We start from the raw sequence: 21,045 nt of genomic DNA, 5'->3' as shown, positions 1-21,045 counted from the left end.
AGGTTAGGTTTATTATGCAGGTTCTGGGTGGTGTCGGTGGTCTGCAATATACAAGTCAGACTAGGTGATCTGGTGGTCCTTTTTGCCTTAAACTCTATTACTCTATGAGTACGCAAACGTGGAATAATCTGACCCCAAAATAAATCTTATCCTGGCCTCTTAGAGATTGGCTTAAACCCTGAAGCACAAGATTTAAGATTCCTTCAGAAAATGTTCTCATAATTATGACACATCTGAATATTCTTGATATCCACATAAATATCATTCTGAATCTCAAATTCTTGGTTTCAACAACTTTCTGTGGCAATACATCCCACAGTTTAATTACATGTTGTGTGCAAAGGCATTTCCTTCTACTGGTTTTGAATTTCCCACCTTTTAATTTCATTGAATGTAAAAAGAAGTAACCTATGTTATAGCCAGTCTTGTGCCAAGATTTTCTATCAGTATGTATGTAATCATAAGCATATATTGGCTTCTTTTGGCCCTTGAGATGGCAATAATGAACCCATGCTTGAACTGATGCTAGCAACTCTGATCAAAGTTAATGGGAAAGTCAGGGAATACCTGGTACCAAGTGGATTTGGGGGTTAAACTGATGAACTCTAGGTTGTTTTGAATTTCAGTGCAAATAGTAATAAACTGCATAGTCTTCTCTTCCCTCTGAAATATTTCTCTCTGAAATAAGTTATATTACAAAATATTTGTGATAATGAAATACATGGAAACTGTATCATTTAAATGAAACTTTAGAAAACAAGCTATGGTAATCCCGTAGTATCACGTATTAAATTATCTGGGCATTTGACATTGTAAGGTATATAATTTTGCCTTGAATCCTAATGTGTAAAAATATATATGTAGATATTGCGCAATATCTTATTGCAAAGGAAAAATAAACGAGTTAACTGGACACTTCAGAGAATTCAGAGCCAACACAATAGGTGACTGGAGTCCTTCAGTAGCACATGGAGAAACTTCAAGTTACACCCAGAATGATGAAAGCAAGAGCAGAAGAAGAACGTTAAAAGGACTTTAAAAGGTCTGGAAAATGTTGTAGCTGTGAGTCTCGCCTCACCAGGTGTGGTATATTACAACCACAAACCAGCTAGTATCACTGGACTTTACAGTCCCTCTGATATTCCCTTCAACAAAATAATACTTGTATGAATTATGACAAAATAATTACAGTCAGGACTTTGCCATAGTTCAGTCCCACCACTTCACTGCGAAGCTGTAATTATATCCATTAAACATATAGGCAGACTAAGGCATAGTCACTCCACACCAGATACTCCACATCCTCGGATTCCCTCCCCTGCCCTTATACTCACTGCCAAGCCCAGCCTTTGGACTCAGTGCTTCACATAGCATTTTCCCTTTGAACATTTTGCTGCTCAAAAACTCGTTCTCTCTCTAACCATAAACAGGGCTGGACTAAGGCAATTGTGGGGCCCTAGACACACCATAATACAAGGTCTCATGGGGCAGTGGTAGGGGTGGGCTCTGGTCTCCTTCTAGGGAGACAAGATGGCAGCAAGGGTGTACCTAAGTACTTACCCCAGCAGCTGGGCATGTATCTGCTTAAGTGGGCAGGACCCACTGCACTCTTCTCCTGCTATACACAGAGTCCTCTGCTGGGTTGGTGTTGATCTTGGAATTAACACCCATTGAGATGAATGGGGGTGAGTCCATCCCCTTCCCCAGCAATTGCTTTAATCTATTTGAAGACTCAGGCAGACATCATTTTCGAGTTTACCTTGCAATCATACTGACTAGAAACTTTTCATTTTTAATAAACGCTCCAATTTTAATGTAATCACGTGACTCCAGAAGCTGGAGCTCTGGGCACAGTATTATAGTGCCTAATCCCTAATCTTAAGCAACATTACAGGTCCTTTGTGATATCATTTTCTCTAAAGACTTCATATGTTTATGGAGAGAGTGAGTTTCCAACCACTGTATTATAATAATAAATAATAATAATAACATGCTTTTCATTACATGAAATTGGTAGAAATTAGTTATGTCAATGTCACATGTTAAATTCTCAATACATTTTGTTGCCCAAGTTCTCTTATGGTTTCAATACCTTCTAAATCATTCATAGTCATGACAATGGCTCCTTAAACTTTCTGGGGTGTGTAGTCTCACACTGTCTCCAGGAGGACTGTTAAAAAGCATTTCCATTTCCAACATCAGGCACTTTTGAAAGGACATTAATAAGGGACAAAAGTTTTGGTGATGACAAATGGATGACAGTTAGCCCAAGACCTGAGTGCCATGCAGATGTTACTCATTTTGTGGAAATGCCATTAAATTTTATGCTCAGCTGTAACCATTTATAGTGTCAGCCAGATGCTTAGGTTAAAGATACTTTTCACCCAAGGGCTATATTATTGTTCAGGATTTCTGAAACTTTTTAAAAAAGTTTAAAATAGTCAATTTAGGGGAAAAAAGCAAGTCATATGCTCCTCTCTAAACTCTGCTCAGAAAGTGACTAGATATAAATGCAATATAGTTGCAGCTTTGTAGGGAAGCCTGCTTGGTGTGGAACATCCAGTTATGCAGTTACAGAATCAATAGAAACCCAGCATAAAGGATATTGGTGGATTATCTTCTGGGAAAGCAACTCCTCAGTTTAGTTAAAGAACTTTCTTTTATTTTACGGCAAAAGAGATTGTATTTTGGAAAACCTGTTATGAGTTTTTTTTTTTAACTTCAGAAATTGTTCTATCCATCATCTAGTGAGGTTCTTTAGAGTTCCTACTGCTGTCTGATGTTAATATGGGATTTCTTGAAATGCCATTACCAATTACAGTGTCTTAGTAATTCTGTTAAGCATTGCCCTTTCTGTTGAATCCCTAGACAAAACCTGCTTTTCTGCTATGTAGTGAAAGGAAGCAGCACATTAATTTCTCATAGCCTGTACTTTACTAAAGGCTGATCTGCATAATTCTTATCTCCTGCATGGGTAAATCGAGGCTACTCATAACTTCTACCACTATCTCATTCTATTGCTCTTATTGTTAATAAAATGGACTAAAATAGCACCATTCATTTACATGGCCCTTTTCCTGATGACCTTGCAGCAAAGGCTGGACAAAACAAATAGAAACAAGACACAGGACAATGGTTCGGTAAGGGAAAAGTGTGGAGAACATGGTTGGAAATATTCTGAGGAAGAAGTGGACTTCCAGGAGGGATTTGAAGGAACAGATCTTTAGGGGTTAAAGAGAAAGGACAAGAAGCTGACTTAGAAGAGCAAGACTAGTAAAGGGAGACAGCATGAAAGAAGGTACCAGTAAGTAAAAAGTAACAGGAGCACCAACAGGACCAAGAAGAGGATGGAGGGTAATGAGAATAGAGATGTAGGTGAGATCAGAATCTGTTGAGTTTTGAAGGTGAGAATAAGGAGCTTGACAGGAGACAGATAGCTAATGATGGGATTCCAAAAGAGTGGTGATATGCTTCAGAGGATCCTGACAGGAAGAGGAATTTAGCTCCTGCATTTTGTTTAGACTAAGGGGAAAGGCAAAATCAGGAAGAGAAGAGCCAAGGGTACAGTAAATCCAGCTGAACAATGACCAAGTCTTGTTGCACAGTGGGGTATTTGGGAATTGGGCTGTTTCAAACCTGCCAATGCCCCTGGTGGACCTGCAGTTTAAGCCTGGGAGGTAAAAAGGGTTGCTAGTGAGTTTACATGTGCTTCTGTCTCGTCAGCAGCAATTATTTCCAACTTTCTCTCCCCACACAGTGCTATTTCAAGATCAAGAGATGTTGAGCTAGTACGCAGTTGCCTAAGCTTTGGAACTGAAGACCCTCATTTATTAGGCAAAGGTGGTAACCTCCTCTGAGTTGAAGTTGCCACACAAAATGCTGTTTTATTATTTTGGTTTGGAAAATTGGTTTGGCTTGAAAATTTCCAGATTGATTCTGAAGACAAAGTAGAAATTTGGAGACAAAAAGCCACAAAACTGTTGTTTACAATTAGCCTGCTTTGTAATTTTAATGTTTGTCTAGTTTTTCCCTCTCCCTCCAGCTCAGAAATGGCTTGTCACTACTCCTTCAAGCCTTCCATAAAGTAAAAGCTCCTTATTAAGTCATGGATCAGGTATATTTGAAGAAAACCCATGGTAATAAAGCAAAGTTAATTATTTTTGCTGTATATATTTCTGGATCTTTCTCTTATTTTAGTCAATGGGAGGCTTTTTGTGTCACTGAGTTCAGTGTGTGCTGGATTGGGCACTATGGATGCAATTCACCTGAATGCTGAGGATTAGAACAAAGTCACTAACTTCCAAATTAAACCCTTAGAGCAGGTGTTAATCAGTGCATATACCTTGTTCTGCTCCTTTTGCATGGGTGAACTTCATCATATATTTTTCAAGAAGCATGCCCTCTACTGTAAAGTGGCAGCTTAGGCAAAACATAGGGATGTTTGTTTAGCTGATAGCTAACAAGGACCTTCCCTCCTTTACTGCATATGGAATAGGCTTGTGTTTTTAGAGCTAGATGTCCCAATTTTTTGTCTTGGTTGTACAAGTGTGAGCCATTTATTAAGGAGACACAGTAGTCTCTCTATGGTTAAAGTTGTAACCAGAGTCTCCTTCTAAAACAGATTTTGACTCATCTTGTAATTACCACATCATTTGCAAGATCCAAGACCTTAAAATCAAGGAAACGTATGATTAAGGACCTAATACATTTTAATGTGCCTATAGCATGCTCTAGACTTCTGAAACGCTATGCTGGGGGTGTGGCCTATAGGCAACATTTTTTAAAATAAAATTAACTGTTTCTTTTTTCATTTTCCACAACTTACTGGGAAGGAATCCTTTGTGCTAGATGCTGGGTTGTCTTGGCCCCCTGTTCCTGAAATGTAGATATGTGCTGGAAGCAGGTGGGTTTAAAGGAGTTGGAAACAAAAGCATGTGGACAAGCCTTCTGGTCTAGTAGAGGTACATGGTAGTCTCTTAACAGGCAAGATCAAGCACCCTGGGAGAAGTTATGTTTTTTGAGTTTGTGGCAAGGTGGATCGAAAATCCAATTATTTGGGCCTGTGGTTTGGGTTTATAGGTGTCTTAATAGCCTTTACTATAGTTTCAATGTGAACTTACTAAACTAAAATTTCTGTTACATTCAACAGCTGTGGGTAATGGCCTTTAAACCCAAACACTTGTCTGTAAGTTTTACTGGCAATATAGTCAAGTTGACTAACAGCTCTTACATTATATACTCTCTAGGTCAGCAAGGTTCAGAAACAACACATACAATATTACTTCTACACCAACATATTATGGAAGTGGATTTCTTGCTTATATTGGTACTTTAATGTGTACTTTAACTTTAACGTGTACTTCTAAAGCCACATTTTGTAGTCACAAAGACTTTCATCCTTTATTGTATTTCATCCTTTTACTCTATTGCAGAGGTGGGCAAACTACAGCCCACGGTCCACATCCGGCCCCTGAGCTCCTGGCTGGGGAGGCTAGTCCCTGGCTCCTCCCCTGCTGTTCCCCCCTCCCCCGCAGCCTCAGCTCACTGCACCGTAGGCCCAATGCTCTGGGCAGCGGGGCTGTGAGCTCCTGGGGCAGCGCAGCTGAAGAGCCAGGCCTGACCCGGTGCTCTGTGCTACGTGGTGCACGGCTGGCTGCACCTGGGCGGTGCGGCTGCCCATCCTGGTGCAGCCGCGCCGCCAGCCACCGATGCTCCAGGCAGCGTGCTAAGGGGGCAGGGAGCGGGGGATGGGGGTTGGAAAGAGGGCAGAGGAGTTTGGGGGGCGGGGGTGTGGATAGGGGTTGGGGCGGTCAGAGGGTGGGGAATGAGGGGAGTTGAATGGGGGTAGGGGCAGTCAGGAAGGAGGGGGGTTGGATGGGGTGGCAGGAGGCAGTCAGGGGTGGGGGTTCCGGGGATGGTCAGGGGACAGGGAGTGGGGGGTGGTGGAGGGGGCAGGAGTCTGGGGGGGGCATTGTGGTGAGAACCTGGGGGGGGGTCAGATAGGAGGCGGGGGCTGTGCCATGCCTGGCTGTTTGGGGAGGCACAGCCTCCCCTAACCAGCCCTCCATACAATTTCTGAAACCTGATGTGGCCTTCAGGCCAAAAAGTTTGCCTGCCCCTGCTCTATTGTATTTCTCTATACTCATTGTAAAGCTCTTTCAGCTTCCACATAGCCTTTTGATAATTTTACTTAGGGTAGGCATACAAGCTGTGTTGACCAGCTTTCTGTTTATGGCCATACAGAACACATTACTCACTGTGCTGAAAGCTGACTTTTTGTTTCTTACAAAGTATGGTTCCTGTCATGCCTGTATTACTAATAATTGTTTGGTTAAAAGTATTTGTAATGGATACATATATGCTAGCAAGTTTCCCATAGTGCGTACACAGTATATTTAAGTAACTCCAGGAGACTGTGGCCACAGATTTTTCTTTTCTGGGAAAGGCATGTGGTCCATTCACATCTGTAACAAGAACAACAAAAAATTATAAACACTCTGCATTATTCAAAGAGATAACAAAAATTCAGCAACTGATTTAAAACTATTCCCCGAAACTCTTAGTATCAAAGGCTACCTAAATCTCTGAGTTGAAATCATCAATATACCACTGGAGATAACAAGACCAAATGAATGCTGTGAATTCTCAGAAACCATAGTGCTGGAGTGACCCATTCATTCATGATGGTTTTCTTTGAAGTTGCTCCTAAAACAAAAATCTGAATTTCCAGAAGCACTGAAGATGTTAATCACCTACTGTGTCCCTATGGCTGCTCCACTGTAGGTGTATCCATGTCTCTGAGCCTCAGATTGGAGATTTTAGGCTTGCCTCAAGGCTCCCTAGCGCTGCACGGGTGAACTGTCCTTAGTTCCTTCTCTACCACAGAGACCCTTATTAAAAGCTCCAAAGCAGAGGCAAAGAGGGTGGGTTATGGAGCACCCATAAGGACACACATCTCAAAGAACCACAGTTACTGCACAAGGTGAGTAACCTCTTCTTCTTCAAGTAGTGTCCCTATGGGCGCTCCACTATAGGTCACTCTACAGCAGGAGCCCTGATGGAGGGGTGGGGCTTTGGCGTTGAGTCTAGTACTGATGAGAATACCGTGAATCCAAACATAGCATCTGATGCTGAGTTATAGGTGATAGCATAATGTCCCACAAAAGTATGATCAGCTGCCTAAGTTGCTGTTCTGCATATTTCTGTGATGGGAATGTTTTTGATGAAGGCTACAGAATTGGAAACAGATCTCATGGAATTGAACTCCAGATGGAGGTTGAAGATTGTGGGTACAATAATAATAGGTAATGCAGTTTGATATCCATCCAGAGCATCTTTGTTTCGAGACTGAGGATACGTTAGACCTCTCTGCAATTGAAAGCAATAGTTTAGAAGATTTTTCTGAAAATTTTTGTTCTACCCAAATAGAATGCCAAAGCTCTCCTGACATTGAGTGCAGGTAATATTGCTTTTCTCTGGTCATGATGTGGCCTTTGGAAGAAAGTAGGGAGGTGAATACGTTGGTTTATGTGGAAGGCAGAGGATACTTTCAGGAGGAATTTTGGGTGGTCTCTGTGAGACCTTATCCCTAAAAAAACATTGTGACGGGTGGGTGTGCCATTAGAGCTACTATTTCTTAGCCGGAGCAGGACCTTTGATATGAGAGGAATCAGAGGAAAGGCGTAAATGAGACCTGTATTGCAGTGAACGAGGAAGGCATCTGGAGCAGTACTGGGAGCATATTTTGGTTTTGGTCATGGCAAATAAGTCTACTTTGGGGATTCCCCAATGCTGAAATACATTGTGGAGAACAACAGGCTCCACTTCACATTTGTGTTCCTGTTAGAATGTCCTGCTGAGGGTGTACGCTATGGTATTCTGCACACCTGGCAGGTAGACTGCTGACAAGATGCTGCTGCCATGCACCAGTTCCATAGTTTCACTGTCTCTGCACAAAGGGATGGTGATCTCACTCCTACCTGGTGGTTTATGTAGAATATACACGCTATGTTGTCTGACGTGACTTTTATATGTTTGCTCTTGATCAATGATAGGAAATGTGAACAATCATTCCAGATGGCTCTGAGCTCCAGTAGGTTGATATGTAGTGTTGATTCTAAGGGGGACCATTTGCCTTGAACCATGTGATTGTCTAGATGAGCTCCCCAGCACAGTAAGGATGTGTCTATTGTCAGTATCAATGTTGGAGGTGGTTGCATGAATGGGACCCCTGTGCAGATATCCTGCAGATCTTTCCGCCATTCAAGATGGTCTTTGACTGTCAGAGGTAGGTTGTTTTATCTGTCTCTGTTTGGTGTGTATACTGCTTTGAGTCATGCCTGAAGGCAATGCATGTGGAACCCTGCATGACTTAATTCAAAGGTGTTTGCTGTCAGGTTAGTGGAAGGCAATTTCTGGCCTGGGTCTTGGGGCTGATCTGAACAGTGTCAATTAAAATGATTAGGGTGTTGAACCTATGTAGTGAGAGGAAGGCTTTGGTTTTCACTGCATCTAAATAGGCTCCTATGAATTTTAGATGTTGCACTGGAGTTAGAGTAGATTTTTGAGTGTTCAATTGTAGTCTCAACTGCATTAATATATCTATAGTCTTTTGTGTGGCTAATAGGACGTCATTGAAGATTTGTGCCTTGAGCTGGCAGTCATCTTGATATAGACATGTCATGATTCATATTTTGCAAAGAGGAACCACTGCCACAGGTAGGATCTTCAAGAACACTCTGGATGTGGATGATAGACTGAATGGAAGCACCCTGTATTGAAAATGGTCTTGACCCAAAGTGAATCTCAGGAAACTCCTTTGAGATGGTAGAATCGCAATATGAAAATAAGCATCTTGTAGTCTGAGGGCCAAGAATCAGTCTCCCTAGTTCAGAGATGGAATTATTGGAGCTAATGTAACCATTTTAAATATTTGTGCCTTTAAGTATTTGTTGAGTGACCTCAGATTCAGAATGGGTCTCCATCCTCCATTCTCCCTCTGTGTTGATTCTATAGCACCAAGTCATGGTTCAAAAGCATAGAGATGTTCCATTCAGAGAATGAGAAAGAGGTGCTACTACATAGCAGAATAATAATGATTTGTCACATGTTTGTGCAGAAGTGGAAAAGATTCCAAATCTGGTGTGTCTCAAAACACATTACCCCCACATCCTCTAGCCTCCCACTAGTAACAGACTACAACCTAGATCTAAAACCAAGAATTATCTCTAAGTTCAGTAAATGTACATCTTGCAGCCATAAATGCCTTTCATCAGAAGATGAACAGCAACTCCGTATTCATTCATCCTACAACAAAAAGATTCCTCAAGGGCATGGGTAGGGCCCTACCAAATTCACGGCCATGAAAAACGCAACACGGGCCATGAAATCTAGTCTCCCCCGCAGTGAAATCTGGTCTTTTGTGTGCTTTTACCCTATACTATACAGATTTCACGGGGGAGACCAATGTTTCTCAAATTGGAAGTTGCAAGATTATTTTGGGGGGGGGGGTCACAGCATTGCCACCCTTACTTCTGCACTGCCTTCAGAGCTAGGCAGCTGGAGAGCGGCAGACATTGGCTGAGAACCCAGTTCTGAAGGCAGTGTCCCGCCAGCAGCAGCGCAAAAGTAAGGGTGGCAATACCATACCGTGCCACCCTTACTTCTGCGGTGCTGCCTTCAGAGCTGGGTGGCCAGACAGTGGTGACTGCTGACTGAGGGCCCAGCTCTGCAGGCAGCAGCACAGAAATAAGGATGACAATACCATACCATGACATCCTTACTTCTGGGCTGCTGCTGGCAGTTGCTCTGTCTTCAGATCTGGGCTCCAGATCATCACTGCCAGCACAAGCGCAGAAGTAAGGGTAGCAGTACCACAACCCCCCCACACACAATAACCTTGCGACCTTCCCACAGATCCTTTTTGGGTCAGGACCCCTACAAACACACGCCATAACATTTCAGTTTTAAACAGCTGAAATCATGAAATTTGCCATTTTAAAAGTCCTATGACTGTGAAATTGACCAAAATAGACTGTGAATTTGGTAGGGCCCTAGGTATGGGACACCTTTTTCCACAAATCAGATGTTCTAATCCAACATGGAACCTTAACCTGGTCTCCAAGTGCCTTAGAAAGTCTTCTTTTGAACCCCTGGCCACATGCTTGCTTATGCATCTGTCTATGAAAATGGCGTTCTTAGTGGCCATCACCTTGGCTCAGAGAATCGGGGAAACAGGAGCTCTAATGGCACCCTTCACAACATTTTTTTAGGGATGAGGTCACACAGAGACCACACCCAAAGTTCCTCCTGAAAGTGTCCTCTGCCTTCCATGTAAACCAACTTATTCACCTCCCTACCTTCTTCCCAAATCCACACCATGACCAGAGAGAAACACTGAAATAATTGTTTTGTGTGACAAATTGATCAATAGAATGGGAAAGCAAGGTAAGAACAAGAATACTTTTGTTTTTATTTTTTGACATGAGCAAAGGAAATTCCAGGTCACTAAAATTAGTATTTTATACAGTGCTACCTATGAACAAAGGTGTCTTAGTAATATGTCATTTTAGTATCTTTACAAACTACTAGTGGCCTTTTTCTTTGTTATATGATTGTACAGTTTGTAATCTAAGTCATAATGCTACAGAGTATTGCTTCTAATGTACTATTTAAGCTCCATAGAGACTGAAAGATTATACCTGTCATGCTTTGACAGCAAACTTGTTGGAACAATATAGAAGATACCACCTGACATGTTTGGAGAAAGAGACAGCAGATTAAATTGAAGCTGGAGCATTTATATAGAGCAATCTGAAAAGAGGTTTGATCATTTGCAGCAGATGTGCTATGTGATGGATAGATTACTGTGATGATGTCTGTAATACAGCACATAATTCAGTGGTGTGTGATTGATTCCACTTATTAGTTTGGGTTTAACATACCATGATCCAAGTTTGCAAGAGAAATATGTGAGCTTTAATTTACAGATAGGGTTCAGATGACAGAACATCTCTGGCAATGCAGGTTATGTGTTTCAAGTGGAGTTTGCTAATAACTCTTTGATTCCCTGTGTTGACAATAAAGAAATCATGACCCAAACTAACAACATCTAGAAGAAAACGAATAATTCAAAGAGACTGGTACCTTGCTGTAGTTTCTCTGTGATTAAGAAAAGCTTTCATTAACTAGATCAATGTTAAAATGGAGATAATTCAGCGGTGTGGATTTGAGCCTCTAGATTATGCTAGTGCACACACACATACATTCACAAATACATACAAAGCCTTTTATTTTGTGAGCTTATTTTGCTAAACCTCCTGTGGTGAGCTTGGAACATTATTATTGTGTAATACCATAATAACTATTAAAACTGACCTAAAACTGTACATGAGATTTTAATTGTAATTTTACGTTCAATATTCCCATATTGGGTATAAATATTTATAGGAAAATCCTTTTTCTCTTATTTCTAAACGCTTAAAAGTGAAGTCTCAATCCCTGCAACACTGTATCATAATATGCTCCGTATTGATAACTACTGTATACACTTTAATGCACTGATTCAGGAAAACTGCCTGAGTTGCCCTGAAGCTGCTACTGTAACCCTAGTCCCAATCAGCCCAAAGAAGAGGGGGAAAACAGAGTAATCCCCAGTCCTGGGGCTGCAAGCGGAGATCACCCAGAAATGTGTTCCATCCTATGTAGGAAATGTTTCACCCTTGTGCAGCCCCAACAAATCATCCCCCTGCTGTTTACAGTGGAACTGCATTGTTTCCTCTACAAAAAATGGGAACAGAAGAATGTACAGAAACTATTATTTGTAGAAGAGGAGGCCTAATTTGGGCCTTATTCTAACAAGGTCAAAGACAAACTTCAATTAATTTGGAACTGGATTGTGGCTTTGGAAGGTCTTTTTGGTAAAACTGAGTTATGTTTAGTGCTGTAGCTGTTATAGTGTTCCAGAAACTTCCTCCCCCTCCTCAAAGCAAAATATTCTATTTACCTTTGCCAGATGTGGCTGGCAGGACCAATGCTGATCTGCAGTATTAAGACAACAAAAGTATTTGCTTTACAATGTCAGTTCTTTCCATGATAGAGCTAGCTGATGACTTAATGCTGGTTAGACTGAAGGTTGACGGAGGTAGCAGATCATGGAGATATTCACTGTAATAAGAAATGAATAAAGATTGTTTTGGAATTTCTATCACATAATGGAAACTTAAAAACACAACAAACCTTTGTGGAAGACAGTCTTTGAAAACAAATTAACTTACCAACCAGGCATTGTCTTGAGGGAACCTAACACATCGCTGGCTAGGAATCAGCAGAGACATCCGCAGAATGTAAACCTCCTGGTTGGTACGTGAGTATAGTAACAACATTTGTGATCACATCATTAGTGTCAGAACATGACATGCATATTTATCCTGCATTAGAGCCTTCTGTTTTTGTAATCTCTTCTTTGTGAAAAATAAGTACAGAGACACGCAGTGGTGCCAATTATAGCTGGAAAACCAGCCAAGTTGAAAAATTCTTCTTTTTCAATCCCTTGCTGGTTGAAAATCACAGGAAGCTGAAGATGTATACAAATAAAATAAAGATCGGTAATGGAGAGGGCATTAGGCAAGGGAAAACTGTTCCTGGATCAGTACCAAGAATGGGGTATGATACGCATTGACTGATAAAAACCAAAAATAGTGTCTCCTCCTTCACTGGATGACTGAAACTTTATAAACACGGACAAGCACTTCCTCGGCATATCTTTTTTCTCTGTGAATACCCTTGTTTACATGACAAACAGCTACTCTGAAAACACTGCTGTGGAGAAACACCTGTTTGCACCGTTTTTTCCAGAGAAGTGTGAACATGGTGAAAGTCAGAAACAGAATGCATGTTCACCATTCTTGTTTTGCACTATTCAGTCATATCTAGAAGGAGTAGAGGATATTTTTATTACCCTCCACACACATGTAATTCCGCTGATTGATTTCTGCACCAGCACATTCGTGGTCTCTGTGGGCAAAATTTTGTCCTCAGATGAGTGCACAGAGCTTTGAAATATGGCAGTGAGAGCCATGTGTATGTATCCAAGAGTAGAATTTGGCCTGATGACAGCAAGTTTACCACTAAAGATTTATTAGAATTCACAATCAAGTTTTGCCAATATTTAGAACTAGCAATCAATAACTCAAGTCATGCATTTTGTAAACCTTTAAGAATTAAATCTAGGCACAAAATGGAATTTTGTATGTGGGAAGCAAAAGATTATAACTTGTATCTTTGTCACAGGTGTTCAACAGAAAGGGTTCTCTTGTGATGCAAAGGGACAGAGAACCCTCTAGGCCAATTTCTGAAAAGGGTATTTGATGCTTACACAAGTTAAGGAGCAGCATTACCTACAACCAAACAGTGTGGTGAGGAACTGTGCATAGTTCTTCATGTTACTCTGCCAAAGCACCTCTGGTTTTGTCTTCTTTCATTACAGTGGCTGAGCCCCATTTGAACATAGACACTTCAATTATGTCAAACTGTGCAGTAGTTTTCTGAGGACAAATATTCACTAGGATGAAACAACTAAACTGTTTTTCACTTGCAAATCATAATAGGATTTAAATGCTTTAAACTCTAAGCTGAAAGTTGAGTGCATTAATTCATAGGGCAAACACTGGCACTGTCAATAAAATGTTTATAGGTAATGACATCACCATTCTTTGCCATATTTAAAAAAAATAAAAATAAAACAGAAAGGAGAATAAATAACAACAAGGGACAGAACAGAAAGGTATTTGGGAGAAAGAGAGGCTATTATGGACTAAATAGAAAGTTGCCTTAGTATTACTTATGTGATATTTAATCAGATTTCTAAAGTACCCATCAAAGTCTTCAGCTTTGAGTGTCAAATGTTGAAACTATGTCGAGGGATAAGAGTCTTGCTTCTTGCCAGCCTTTTGGTGGAAAACTTTTAACAACACTTTTGAAGAGTATGTGCGGGAAGCTCAAATTATGGTTTTGTCACTAACAAAGACGTCAATAAAAAAGTGTATTTCATGCTAAATGAAATCCAGTGAACACCCAAAACGGTAGTACACTTTATTTGCAAAAGGCCCACAACCCTTTAAAAACCTGCACATATGGTAGGAAATTTTCAGAAGATTAGCTTCCTTATTTGCATCTGACAAATTGATGTACATAAATTTGAGTACTTGAACCTTTCTTTACCTAATTATAGGTGCAAACCATTTGTCAAGTTCCTCCCCCACTCTGAACTCTAGGGTACAGATGTGGGGACCTGCATGAAAAACCTCCTAAGCTTATCTTTACCAGCTTAGGTCAAAACTTCCCCAAGGTACAAAATATTCCACCCGTCGTCCTTGGATTGGCCGCTACCACCACCAAACTAATACTGGTTACTGGGGAAGAGCTGTTTGGACGCGTCTTTCCCCCCAAAATACTTCCCAAAACCTTGCACCCCACTTCCTGGACAAGGTTTGGTAAAAAGCCTCACCAATTTGCCTAGGTGACTACAGACCCAGACCCTTGGATCTTAAGAACAATGAACAATCCGCCCAACACTTGCACCCCCCCTTTCCTGGGAAATGTTGGATAAAAAGCCTCACCAATTTGCATAGGTGACCACAGACCCAAACCCTTGGATCTGAGAACAATGAAAAAGCATTCAGTTTTCTTACAAGAAGACTTTTAATAAAAATAGAAGTAAATAGAAATAAAGAAATCCCCCCTGTAAAATCAGGATGGTAGATATCTTACAGGGTAATTAGATTCAAAAACATAGAGAACCCCTCTAGGCAAAACCTTAAGTTACAAAAAAGATACACAGACAGAAATAGTTATTCTATTCAGCACAATTCTTTTCTCAGCCATTTAAAGAAATCATAATCTAACACATGCCTAGCTAGATTACTTACTAAAAGTTCTAAGACTCCATTCCTGGTCTATCCCCGGCAGAAAACCAGCATATAGATAGACACACAGACCCTTTGTTTCTCTCCCTCCTCCCAGCTTTTGAAAGTATCTTGTCTCCTCATTGGTCATTTTGGTCAGGTGCCAGCGAGGTTACCTTTAGCTTCTTAACCCTTTACAGGTGAGAGGAGCTTTCCCCTGGCCAGGAGGGATTTCAAAGGGGTTTACCCTTCCCTTTATATTTATGACACCATGCAATTACAGGCAAAAGTATTTAGACTTGCCCTGCGCTGTTCATTCTGCAGGCACAAAAGAGCTAACCCAAGTTGTCTAACCATTTATTTTTTTAGCAAACTTCCTCCATTGTACAATGCAGTACATACTGAAGGCACTATATAAATAATGAAAAATAATGAAAGCCTTACTACTCATACTGTGTTCAAATGAATATGCTAGACAGAGATTGGTGCATATTATTCCATAGTGAACACAATATAGAAAGGAACTATATGTTTTCTATACAATACAATGTTCTGAGACACGGCACGTGCCTGAGAATGTGGTGGTACATTGCTGTCTTTGAAGAGTTACACCTGAGGTGTGATACCAACTGGGATTTGCAAAGACTTTGTGTTGTTCTTCTCCAACTGATGAGGGCAGGATAATGTACAGTTGTCTCTCTATTCCTTCATTATAAAGAGTCAAAATAATTTCCTTTGACTTACAGTCGACACATCTGATTAGCAGTAGCATAATGTAGTCCCCTTGCAAATAATCAACCAGTTATATCCTTGAATATCTAAAAGAGGAAGTGTAAAGTGATTTTGATTCAACTTACTCTGTGTGTGTGAAAAGTATTACCGAGGAGATGGAGGGTACAGTAAGTGAAGACAATCTCACATATTCACAGTCAAAATAGCAATGATATGTCAAAAAAGATCAGACAAGCCTTACAGTATAACATCTAAACTACAGACAATAGCTATCCCTGAGAAGTTATACTACCTAGGGAGTATATAGCAGTACTCTTTTGGCTTTCATTGACAAAACTGCACAGTGGTAGGGAATTTCCTAGACACATGACAAGCCTCCTCCACACCCCAAACTGGAAGTCTTCAGAGTAACCTTGCACCGCTGAACTCTTCTGCTGAATCAGTGTCCAGTGTTCTCAAGGACTCAACCAAGAGAAGCTTGCCATGACACTGCAACCTGGGACTATCAAGTTGCAAACCACTGAGTGCCACTGTAAACTGAGCGATGTAGAGAAAAACGCTGGGGAGGGGCACAGGGACTGAATTACAATAATTTTTAACAGGATAAAGGAAAACAAATATTTAGATTCTCTTAAATATTTTGGATTAATTTTTGAAAAATGCTGAAGAAGAAACAACGAGTGACAACTACATGGAATCTGCTTTAAATATTTACCGCAAGGCCAAAAACAAAGAAAAAAATCACCCAGCCCTTGGCAAAAGCAATGCTGACACTGTAGAATCTGCTCTGTGCTATTTGCATAAGTATTACAACTATCTAATAGGAAATTCACTTCTTGAACAAACTAACCAAATCACATAATTTAATGAAAGCAGAACTTTAGATCAGTACAAAAACAGACACACAATGTAAACCAGTTGTAAAACAGATACAAACATAATTCTGATTTTATCCTCTTATTTGCCAGCCTCAGAGACAAGGATAATGGAACATAGTAAGTATGGCATATTTGAAACTGAATCATGTTTTAATTTCATGTCATAGTTTTAATTTCATCACAAAGTTAGGGACACATGAATCCAATTCCTTCTAATACCTCAGATAATGCTTTTATTACTCTCACATACAGACCTCCTATTCTGAGAAACATTTTCTATAGCAAACTACAGTAAATTCACATATGTAAAATGAACCCCACTGGGGGAGAAATAATTAGCTTACCATAGGAGGTTATGGAGCAGGGGTCAGATCTGTGTAATTTAGAAGCAAGACTGTGGGATTCTAGGTACTAGTAGGTTGAGCAATTTTTGAAACTTTCAACTGGTGAAATGACGTTCACGGAAGTTAGGTTAATAGAAGCCCTGTAGTCCTTGAGTTCATGCAAACATTTAACAGCCCCTCCCATCAAATAAGTAAAGAACCTCACACTCTGCCAGAAACACCATTTCTTCTCCACAGAGCATATTTTCTCCATGCAAATGACAGATAGAAAAAAAAAATCAAGCCTGAACAAGTGGTGGAATAAGCTAAAAGGATTTTATTTTTTTAAAATCTTCTCTAGTCATCTTATATTTTTTATTTGGGGTTTCCTACATGCTAATAAAATATCCCACAGTGTATTACATTTTAAAATTTAGCATACCATATAACAAGCATGGCCAGCGTGATGCCTGCTGCCTAAATGAGACATAAGGAGTTCTACAGTGCAGCCTCCCACATTCTAATGCAAATGTGGGGGACACATGAGACTACAGGTGCCATCATGCATTGATCAAGATGGAACTTTGTATGGTGTTCTTGATGTCCCTTCCAGCCCTCCATTTCTAAGACTGTATGATCTGAAGTCAGCAAGGAAGACATATTGCAAATGAAGTGACTAAGCTCTGCTTCACTTTGTGTTAGTTGGAGGCCCCGCTGATCCTGCAAAGCCCTGAGCATTTTTTCTTGAGTGGTGTTCAGAACTCTAAATTCTCACTTGTGTCAATGGGAACTAGGGGCACTCAGCACCTCTCATGTGGTGCTCAGCAGCTTGCAGGGTTGAACCCTAATTGCATCTGCCAGCTCCTAGCAAGTTGCCAATGTGATCTCTGTAAGGCAAAGTTTCACTCATATTCAAAAATATTAAGATTTTGGATTTCTTCCTAATAATTGCTCATACCTTTCATTATACTACAAACAGAGCAGTCCCCGCAGGTTAGGAACTGAGCTAATATTTCCTGACCATTAAACCTGAGCGAATGGCTTCAATTTTAGATAACATTTATAATAACAAATGAAAAAAAATCATTTACCTCACACAGAATTGAATTATTTTTTAAAAAATTCAATATGCTTTTTAAGCTATTACATCTTTTAAGAACTGAGGGTCCATTTACCAATTGCCATTGTCAGTCACGCCTGTTTTGCAGACTGGTCTACCACACAGCTTTTTCAAAGACAAAAACATTAAGCAAAAATGACATCAGTATTGTAAAATCTAAGTATAATGTACAGCACTGATATGCTCAAACTCCATGCATTTAAATTCAGTTGTATGATCCTTTATGTTGATCATGTCTTCAGACTTAACATAAAGAAAAGGAGTACTTGTGGCACCTTAGAGACTAACCAATTTATTTGAGCATAAGCTTTCGTGAGCTACAGCTCACTTCATCGGATGCATAGAGCCTTAGAGTTGCTCATGCCAAGCCACTGGCCAGGTGGCCTGGACATGAGGAGGGAGCAGGACCTTGTCAGATGCTCATCTGATGCTCCTGGAAGTATGCATCCGATGAAGTGAGCTGTAGCTCACGAAAGCTTATGCTCAAATAAATTGGTTAGTCTCTAAGGTGCCACAAGTACTCCTTTTCTTTTTGCAAATACAGACTAACACGGCTGTTACTCTGAAACCTGAGACTTAATATACTCACCCCTAACAAGAAGTTCTGCCTCATCTGACACACTGTCTGCTGTGGTCTGTATCCTGCAGCCATATCTCCCAGCATGCATCAGAAGGATGTTCCTGATCATTAAATCTGCAGAGGATGCTTGCTGAAAGAGGGATGAAGTACAAGTTTAAAATGTTTCAGATCTGCCCCATTCAAGGTGGTTTATAGGCACTTTGCATATTGTGGCAAAGTCCCCTTTGCAGGTTTTGCAGTTTATATTAAAATAATTTTCAGAATACTAACTCCCTGTTTTAAGGAATGCAGGGGGAAGTGCTTTTAATAAAATTATCAACAGAGATTAAAGGGCAGGATTTTTTATTTGTAATATACTTAGTAAATAACTAAAGAAAAACCTTTGCATTGCTTAAGAAATAATTACACACGCATGCTTGCATGCAGAGAGAAATGCTTTCCAAATGGACAATAAATAGCAAATTTATTAACTAAACCAAAACTCTCTGGCCTGAGCAATGGCATTAATTGCAGTTGCTGGCTGTTTTGGAAGGAGACCAAGTTGGCTGGAAAAGTTAGTGATGATTAATATTTAGGTCAGTAGGGGGAAATTAACAAAATCTTGAATAAGACAATGCAAGAGATTCCCTGTCTCCCACCCCACCCCTTTAGAATTTGTATGTACTTCCAGCTGAAATGTGCGCTCCTCTGATGTCTGTAAATAAAGAACATGGAGTAGTAGGAGTCCCAGCTTTTGCTCATTAGGGTTGAGGTCAACAGTGATCAGTGTGCTCACTAACTGTGACTGGAAAAGGGCAAGAAGATGCCGGTACAACTGCCCTTTGAAGTATGAATAGCTGTGTCTGAGAATTGCAATGTTATTTAATAAATTCAAATGATTGTTCTAGGCTTCTGGACGCACCAGACCACAGCCACACCCAAAGTCTGTTGAAGTAGATAGGAGCTGTTCCATTGGCTTCAGTAGGCATTAGAAATCAGACCTCTACACATTAATGACTTAACACTGTTTCTTTGCTTCTCAGCTTGGGGAAGGGATATTCTCTTTGGGGGAAGTCACCCATATCAGGAGGCCAGCATACCATTTAAATCCCATTTTTTGTGTGTGCTTAAAGTATGTGCATATGTGACTAGCACCTGTTTACAAGAGTTCTTTTGCTGAATTTATTTTAGATTATGACAGCAAAACTTCCAAACTCTGTCCCGACTAGGTTTCCATTTCATAATCAGCAGAGAAGTTGTACAACACAAGTATAGAAACATACTATTCTAATGGTGGTAGTGTAACCCCAAATTTCCCCTTATTAATAATAAGAATGATCTTATATTTTATTTATTTGAGCATAAGCTTTTGTGAGCTACAGCTCACTTCATCGGATGCATGCAGTAGCTCACGAAAGCTTATGCTCAAATAAATTGGTTAGTCTCTAAGGTGCCACAAGTCCTCCTTTTCTTTTTGCAAATACAGACTAACACGGCTGTTACTCTGAAACCTTATATTTTATAATGCCTTTCATCTAAACAGGGCTTTGCAAACTCTACTGCTTGTACAAACTATACAGTAAGATAACAAACAAAATTTGCCCCCATGCTAGGAGCCAGCACAATGCCTATATACCTCTGAAATCCAACACTGAAGGCTTAGATGGGACCTTAGTGGTGCAGAGACCTCAAGCTGGTCCTCTTTTAAGAGATGCTGAGTGCTCTAAATTACTACTGTTGCCACTGGGAGGTGGGAATAAGTCTATTTTGAATATGCAGAGGAATGCTAATAAAGAGGCCCTGTGTTAAGTATAGGGATGAATTTCATCCTTAAACCTTGGCTACACATAGCTTTTATACTAATTTAATTATTTAATTTAGGGATGTGATTTTCTGAGGAAATAGTTTAATTGGCAACACCCCTAGTTTGGAAGCAGTATAGTTTGTACTAGTATATATCAGTACAGTTAACACAATGCAATTTTTATGTGTTGACAACCCTTATGTAGTACTGTAATGCAACCACTTCTGGGTGGCAATTGGTTAAAAAGGAAATACGCTGCAACACAACAAAATAAGCAAGGCAGTTAAGCGTCGCATATCCAATTTGAACTATGGAGCAAATTAATTAGAACTGTGCAGGAACTAGACTTTCTACTTCACAGGAAATTCATGATTTTGAATTTTGATTTCACTCCTAATCTGCACCTAACATCATATTTGAAATTTTCCATAAAACAACATTTTTGAAGAAAAAATATTGGGGGTAAATTAAAACATTTCATTTTGATAAAATCTAAATTTTTCATGTTGATACTGACTTTTAAAAATGTTATATTATAAATTATAATCTAAAATGAAGTCAATTTGAAACAAAAAAAATGAAACATTTTGTTCTGATAAGGACCTTTTCAAAACTCTTTGTTTCAACTTTTTCTTCAAAGTTAAATTTTGTCAAAACTGATGTGCCCATGAAAAGTTTTGATTTTCACGAATCAGCATTTTCCAGTGGAAAACTGTTCTACTATAA

The 21,045-nt window shown here is 40.0% G+C and overlaps 1 protein-coding gene across 5 annotated transcripts in view; it reads right to left on the bottom strand.

The window, feature by feature from the left end:
- Positions 1-21,045, bottom strand: part of CNTN5 (contactin 5) — a 982,104-nt gene that overhangs the window by 56,460 nt on the left and 904,599 nt on the right. For all 5 annotated transcript variants that reach the window (XM_048843558.2, XM_075126897.1, XM_048843549.2 and 2 more), the window contains one exon: positions 18,546-18,666. In XM_048843558.2, coding sequence (XP_048699515.2) covers positions 18,546-18,666 — 121 coding nt within the window. The remainder of the gene's footprint in view (positions 1-18,545; positions 18,667-21,045) is intronic.

Source organism: Caretta caretta, chromosome 1 (assembly GCF_965140235.1).
Source record: "Caretta caretta isolate rCarCar2 chromosome 1, rCarCar1.hap1, whole genome shotgun sequence".
NCBI classification, from domain to species: Eukaryota; Metazoa; Chordata; order Testudines; family Cheloniidae; genus Caretta; species Caretta caretta.
Note: the sequence above shows the minus strand (reverse complement) of the source record. Positions and strands in the feature narration are given on the sequence as shown.